The 7,389-nt window shown below is 52.5% G+C and overlaps 1 protein-coding gene across 6 annotated transcripts in view; it reads left to right on the top strand.

The window, feature by feature from the left end:
- The window catches only part of CRTAC1 (cartilage acidic protein 1), a 147,266-nt gene that overhangs the window by 76,564 nt on the left and 63,313 nt on the right, over window positions 1-7,389 (top strand). For all 6 annotated transcript variants that reach the window (XM_082722158.1, XM_082722157.1, XM_082722155.1 and 3 more), the window contains exon 3: window positions 5,041-5,237. In XM_082722158.1, the coding sequence (XP_082578284.1) occupies window positions 5,041-5,237 (197 nt within the window). The remainder of the gene's footprint in view (window positions 1-5,040; window positions 5,238-7,389) is intronic.

Below are 7,389 nucleotides of genomic sequence, written 5' to 3'. Positions count from 1 at the left end.
GGCCATATTTGGCCCAAAGTCCATAGGTCTGCTGATCCCTGCTTTAGCTTAAGTGACAAGTACATCTTTCAGTTTATTTTTTCTAATGATTAGCTGTTTGACTTTCAGAAAGTCACTTTTCTCTGAAAGTCACTTTTTTTATCTATAAAATAAGGATACTGGGAAAAAAAAAAGGGGGGGTATTGAACAAGAATAAAATAGTCCCTTATGCCCATAGTTGTGAAAATGCCATACATCTTGAAAACGCTTTTAAAAAGGAAATGCCCAAGATGGCCACAGGGTGGGTTGTTTCTCTGTGATGATATCCCAGAGTCCTATGAGTACTTCTCTGACTTTGTGTCCTTCCAAGAGTCTCTCTGTTTGTCTTGGTAGGTGTGCGTATCCCCTTTCCACATGCGTCTATCTGGCCATTCTCTTTACCTGCGTTTATGTGTGCGGCTTTCTCTCTGTGCTCGGGGTCCACTGTTCCTCCGTTTTCATTGGTGTGCATTCCTTAGTGTCTCTATCTTGTTTCTTTGTGTCTGGATACATCTGTCTCTTCTTTCTACCCTGCTTCTCTCCCTTGACTATAATGTTGAATAGCCATCTATTTTTCATTCTTTCCCTTTTTGGCTGGAAAAAAAAAAAAAAGTTTCCTAGCCTTAATTTTTAAAATAGATATAGCATATTTTATATATTCAAATTTTTAAAATTTCCATTTACCTATGATGAGTTACTTAGCATAATATCTAATATTCAGTAGGTACCCAATAATTATTATGTCCTTTGATCTGGCTTCCCTTTGTGTAACTGCCTAAGTGACCTTTTTTTCCCGCATGGGTCAATGATTCTCAGCAGGAAAAAAGGTAGATCCTCTGTATCTATCTATGTCATTTTGTTGTTCTCTCTGATCCTCACCCAGGGCGCCAGCCCTCAGCCTCCTCTTTGTCATGACGGTGTCTGTGCCTGTCTTTTGGGAGCTAATGAAGGTGCAGGATCAAAGTTAATTTTTTGCTCGGCCGTTCCATGATGACCCTGTGCCTTCCACAGGCTCCTTCTCTTTTGTTCACCCTGCAAGTATTTAGTGAGCGCTCGCTATGTACTCAGTCCTGGGGAGACAGGCGTGAACAATGCAGACAGTAGTCTGTGCCCTCATGGAGCTTATGATCTGCTGGGAGAAGGGAGCAGAAAATAGGTACCTGAACAAGAGAAGGACAGTGGAGGCAGTGATTGGGATACCGACCAGGGGACGATCTCTCTGAGATACTTTCAAGACAGGACCTAGAGTGGAAGTAGGAGCCAACCTGGGACAAACCAGGAGGGAGGTGGAGGGAGAGCATCCTCATCAGACAGAGCAGCCCTGCAAGAGGGCACGGGGTGGGGCTGCACCTGCTGGAATGCTGGGAGCTGGGAGGACACCAGTGTGGTTGGAGGAGGTCGGCGAGCTGACAGCACACTGAGCCAGGCTCCCAGGTCAGGGGCAGTACGGGCTCATTCCAACCTGAGGGGAAGCCTCCCATGGGTTTTGGGCAGGAGAGGGGCTGATCTGGTTTATGTGTTTAAAAGATGACTCTGGCTACAGTGTGGGGGGCTTAGATTTCAGGAGCTGGTGAGGAAGCCGGCAGGAGACTCTCCAAAGATGGTGACAGCAGGGAAGGAAAGAAGAGAAGGCCTTTGTGATATTTTAGGAGGTAGAAATGGCAGGATTGGCAGACGAATGAGATGTGAAGACAAGGAGGTGGGGGAACCAAGGCTGGTGCCGGGTTTCAGGCTTCCAGTACTCGGGTGCCCATTGCAGGGAGGAGGGGGGCTGAGCCATTCTCATCCCATTTTGGGCATGAGAATTGGGCATGGACATTCCATCAGAGATGAGTGTAGAGTGTGCAAGGGGAGACATCAAGCAGGCAGGCAGATATAGGAGTCTATATTCGGACTGGGGACTTGGGTTGGGGATAGAAATTTGGGAGTTGTCAGTCATGGGAATGGATTATCCTCCAGTGCAAGGGGACAGAGAGAGGAGAAGGGGGCCCAGGAACAGGACTGGAGACTCCACCATGAAGAGGGCAGAGCAAGGAGGAAGAACCTACCCAAAGGAAAAGGAGAGGGAATCAGAGAGAAGGGCCCCAGAGGGCAGGATGCATCCTCAAAGCCAAGAGGACAGAGTGTTTTAACAGGGACCCGTGCAGTGGGAGCCCAGATTGTGAGCCAGTGTGCCAGAAACTGCTGGAGGCTGGGGGGAAGGGGGGCAGAAAACCTGTCCCTGGTTTTCTGAAAACCTGAAAGCCCCCTATGGCAGTAACAAAGGTAGCTTTGCTGGAGTTGGTGGGAATGTGGATCGGGGTAGGGTGAATGGGCGGTGAAAGAGTGGAGACAGCCTGGGAAGACAAGTCTTCTAGAAGACTGGTTATGAAGGGCTTTAAATAAAGAAACATACCCATAGAGGATGAGAGATCAAGGGTGGGATCTTTGGGATAAGAAATACTAGAGTGTGTTTGGAAACTCTCAGAATGATCACTGGAGAGTGAGAGATTGGGCCTCAGCTGTTGTGTTACCTTTCACAATGATGAGAAGTTATCATTGTGTAACTCTTCACAGTTTACCAAGTGTCATCACACCCACTGTCTCAGCCTCATGGCCAGGCTATGAGGTATGCGGCAGCCCTGAGTTAGAGGCGAGGCACTCGTGACAAGCTCAAGGTCACAGCCGGGAAGGGGCGGGGCCAGACCCCTGTGCCCACACTGTGCTCTGGGCCCCTCCCCGTCCACAGCAGTCCTGTCCCAGGGGACTGGCGCTGGACTGGGATGACGCTCACACAGCTGGTTTCTGGAAGAAACCAGCAATCTCTAACAGGTGTCAGAGAGAGGAAACGTGACCTTTCACATCCCTCACGTCCAGCCCCCCAGGCTTATCCAACCCCCCCCAGGCTTATCAGCATGGGGGCTATCACACAGAGGGACTGTGATAGGGTTAGTGACTGTGGCTAACCTCTGGACCACAGTTTCCTTTTCTAGAAAATGCCTCATCTACCCTCTTTCTGTGGGGCTCAGGTGAGCCAAAGCATCTGATAGTGCTTTCAAGAAGCACAGCCCTCTGGGACCGTGGTGTCTTGTGAGGAACAGCAGGGATGGCAGCAACCAGAAGATCCAGAGGCTGGAAGGACTAGTGTGTGGCACCCAAGGTGGTTTCTGTCCCTGGGGGCTGGAGCAAGCTGCTGATGGTGCTGGAACCCAAGTGTTCTGTCTCCCCTGCCCAGACACGTCCACGGTTCGTGCTGTGCCCTCGACTCGCAGCCCTCAGCTATGCTGTTCGTCAAGGCGTCCAAGGCGCGACCTTCCATTGCCGGGTGCTGACTCAGCTCCCGATGAGCTCTGTTTCCACCCCCCCCCACACACACTGTGGGTGCCAGAAGGCGCCCGGCCAGTTGCTCAGCATTCCCCAAAATTCACGGGCTCTGCATCTCGGTGACGAAGGAGAGGGCCAAGTTGGATCCATTTCAGGAAAGCAAGAAGTGATTTCTCTCAAAGACCTTGGAGAGGTCTTTCCACCCACCCCATCCCCACCCCCAAAGCGTTCTCAGCCAGGACAGCCAGAGGCTGGCAGCTGAACGTCACTCAGGATGTACACGCTTAGGTTAAAACAAAGGAAGAAGGCCAGGACTAATGGATGGACATTGGCTGGGTTCCTTAGGAGAGTCTGGCAAGCCAGTGTTCCCTAGAGGTCAGAGGAGGCCTTCAGACATTCATGGCCATACTGCTGGAGGTTGACCTTGGGTACAGCGCTTTCTCTAGGTCAAAAGGCAATGGGAAGAAACCAACTGTGTAATACCTAAGCCCTATGACTCAGACATGGACTCTGAGGCTTCATTCATTCAGTCATTCAACAAGTATTTACTGAGCCCCTAGTGTGTGCCAGGAACTGTTCTAGGCCCCGGGAACAAAACAGACAAAAAGTTCTGCACTCATGGAGCTGATACTCCAGTGGGATCAGACAGAGAAGCGAGAGTTAAACACGAAGACAGAGAATTGTCAGCTGCTTGTAAAAGCTTTGCAGGGAGAGAGCAGGGATGAGGGATAAGGAGCACGGGGAGGGGGTGGTGTTTGCAGGTTTCAGGAATGTGTCCAGGCAGGCCTTGCTGAGAAGCAACAATGGCGCCGGGACCTGAACTTGGTGACAGAGGGAGACAGTCAAGTGGGTATCTGGAGGAAATGCATTCTGGGCAGAGGAAACAGCAAGTGCAAAGTCCCTGAGGCAAGGACGTGCCTGGGCTTCAGTGCAGCAAGGAGGCTGTGCGGCTGTGGGAGAATGAGACAGAAGAGATGAGGACAGTTGCGCGCATTTTAATCTTTCATATTGCATTCCTTCGAGAAGGAGATCCAGCAGGTCCACGTACAGACTTTAGATGTGTTCACAATCTCCCATCTGAGATGCTCACTTGACACCCTTGTTTAAATGCTGGGACTCTGTCGGGAGAGTCATCTCAAACCTCAGCAAGAAGGCCTCTGCGCCTCCACGGCTCATTTGCCCAGAAAGAGCCTGGGTCCCAGTGCTAGCACCTGACCCCTAATTTGGGGAAGTGCATTCACTCTCTCCGCCTCATTTTACCCCAACACTGCTTTTCAGTTACCTCATCTGCAAAATGGTTTAACAATACAGCCTCCCCTGCCTACCCTTCTTGCTTATTAGATTTAAATTAGCGAGATTATAAATAAGAAAGTGTTCTGACATTGAAATGCGCAAGGGAGAGGTAGGGGGTGGTCCTTTCCTTCTCAGAAGCCTGTGGCAAAGCTGCTGTCTCCCCGCGCCACCCTGCTTTCATATTGTGTCCCACGTGGGCCCAGCTGACTCTTGCTTTGAGTGAGTCTGTAGCTGATTCAGGGACACTCACCAAACACCCAGCGACCCCTGAGCCGAGGCTGTCGGGGGTCCCCCCAGAATGCCCCAAGGCTGAATTGCCCCACACTTGACCTGTCTGGGAGGATTCTAAGCCCCACTGTGGGATGGGAGGACACCAGGTGAGCCCAGCTGCTCCTCCTCAACACCCCCTCCTTCTTCCTCCTCCAGGTACAACGGCCCCAACCTGGTTCTGAAGTATGACCGGACCCAGAAGCGACTGGTGAACATTGCAGTGGATGAGCGCAGCTCCCCCTACTATGCCCTGCGGGACCGACAGGGGAACGCTATTGGGGTCACAGCCTGTGACATTGATGGGGATGGCCGTGAGGAGATCTACTTCCTCAACACCAATAATGCCTTCTCAGGTAAGGAGCTGGGGCCTCGGGCCCCTTCCTGCTTCCCACACCAGCTGGGGGGGGAGGGGGGAGAGCCATCCTCAGGTTATTCTATCACAGGCTCCCCCAGGCATAGGTAGGACCCCGCTGCCTCCCGGAGCTCTCTGTGTCCCAGTAGAGACCCCCGAGAGGATCCCTGGCCTCCCTCAGACTTCCTGTCATCTTCATCTCCCAATCTGAGCAGCCCCCCGGCTCCGGTCTTCCTAACCCCTTCCCCCCACCCCCACCCCCCACTGCTCCTGCCATGGCTCTGCCACTCAGCCCTTCTCACTGGACAGACAGCCCCTGGAATCGCCCTCCATGCTGCTTCTAGGGGACCTTCCAAAATGCTTTGAAAGGGCCCCCCACCACTTTTAGCTGAGCTCATTTATTCACTCCACAAATTCCTGCTGAGCACCTACTCCCTTCCAGACTAGAGACACTAGCTGCTGGGGAAACAACTTGGAAGCAGACAGACCTTGAGGTCCTAGAGCCTTTCCCGGCCTAGGGTGTCTCAGCCGACTTACCTGGGGGGTCTGGTGTGAATGCGCATTCGGACACAGCAGGTCCTGGTGCTGCCCAAGATCCTGCAATGCTCACACGCCCTCATGCTGGAATGCTGTTGATGGTCCAGGGACCACCCAGGGATGCCAGAAGGCTGAGTGACAGTAAGGGTAACGGTAGTGGCTAACTTAAGTATGCCAGGCCTGGATCTGAGCCCTTCACACGAATCGTCCCACTGGAGCCTCAGAGCAGTGCACTTAGGCAGGTCCTGGCATCCTGCTTTCCGGCTGAGGAGACTGAGGCACAGAGTTCACGTGACTGGCACAAGGCCACACTACTTATAAGTCCCAGAGGTCCAACTCCAGATCCACCCTTTAATTAAGATACTCCATGGCCAGAGCGCCTGGGTGGCTCAGTCAGTTAAGCGTCTGCCTTTGGCTCAGGTTGTGACCCCAGGGTTCTGGGATCAAGTCCTGCATTGGGCTCCCTGCTCAGTGGGGAGTCTGCTTGTCCCTTCACCCCTCCCCCCTGCTCGTGCTTTCTCTCTCTCTCATAAAAATAATACTTAAAAAAAAAAGGATACTCCACGGCCTTACTCAATCCTATGTTCTCAGGCCCTAGAGGAGAGCCTGACTCATAGAGGGTGCTCAATGTTGCACATGTTGGGGGCTGTGTTCTTGGGTTAAAAATCCAGGTCATTCCCAGCCCCTGTCCACATTCTCGAGTCTGAGCTCAGTGCCGTAGAACAAAATCCACTCCCATGGAGCCAGAACATCTGCAAGGAAGTCTCAGGCCACGGTGTCCTCCTAAACCATGCAGAGCCTCATCTCCCTGAGGGGCCAGGTGGGACACGCATTGGCCTCTTCCAGATGGCGACAACCTCTTGGGTTGGTCTAGACAACACCCTGCAGTTCAGACCTGTGTATTTCCCAACCTGGACCCTTCTGATCTCCCAGAGGCAGAGGACTGCCTGGCTCTGGGGATCGCCTTCCCTGCCGCTTTCCCAACACACACCCACACGCACACACACTTTCCCTGAGCCCATAATGTTACACACACACACACACACACACACACACTTTCCCTGAGCCCATAATGTTACACACACACACACACACACACACACACACGCTTTCCCTGGGCCCATAATGTTGCCCCTATTGGTTTTTGAGGCCAGGTCAGGATCTACACTCGAGACTGCCCCTAATGTCGAGCCCCGCCAGTGGCATGAATGGCAGGGGAAGAGGTTGGGGCCTGTGCCAGGGGCAGGGGCAGGGGCAGGCGGGGCTGACTGGCTGACAGCCAGCCCTGTGCAGCCAAGAAACAATGAGCCACAGCCCCGAGTGGTGTTTTATGGGTTTTCATCTCATCTTGCCACCAAGTGAGGCCTGAGAGATAGTAATTATCCCTACACAAATATCAGGGCATGATTACCCAGCTGGATTTACTGCCCTCTCTCCAACTAAGCCAAGATTGGATTAGGACACAATTAATTGATGGGCTGATCAACCCTTTAAGTTGATCAAGGTCAGGAGGGGAGCAGCAGCAGGGGACAGCCGTGGAAGAGGTGAGTCTCCAGGAAGAGGCAGTAGGGCAGGGAAGCAGAAATAGGGAGAACTGTGGAAGAGGGGGTGGTGTT

This window comes from Mustela nivalis, assembly GCF_964662115.1.
Source record: "Mustela nivalis genome assembly, chromosome: 2".
In the NCBI taxonomy this organism is placed as follows: domain Eukaryota; kingdom Metazoa; phylum Chordata; class Mammalia; order Carnivora; family Mustelidae; genus Mustela; species Mustela nivalis.
Note: the sequence above shows the minus strand (reverse complement) of the source record. Positions and strands in the feature narration are given on the sequence as shown.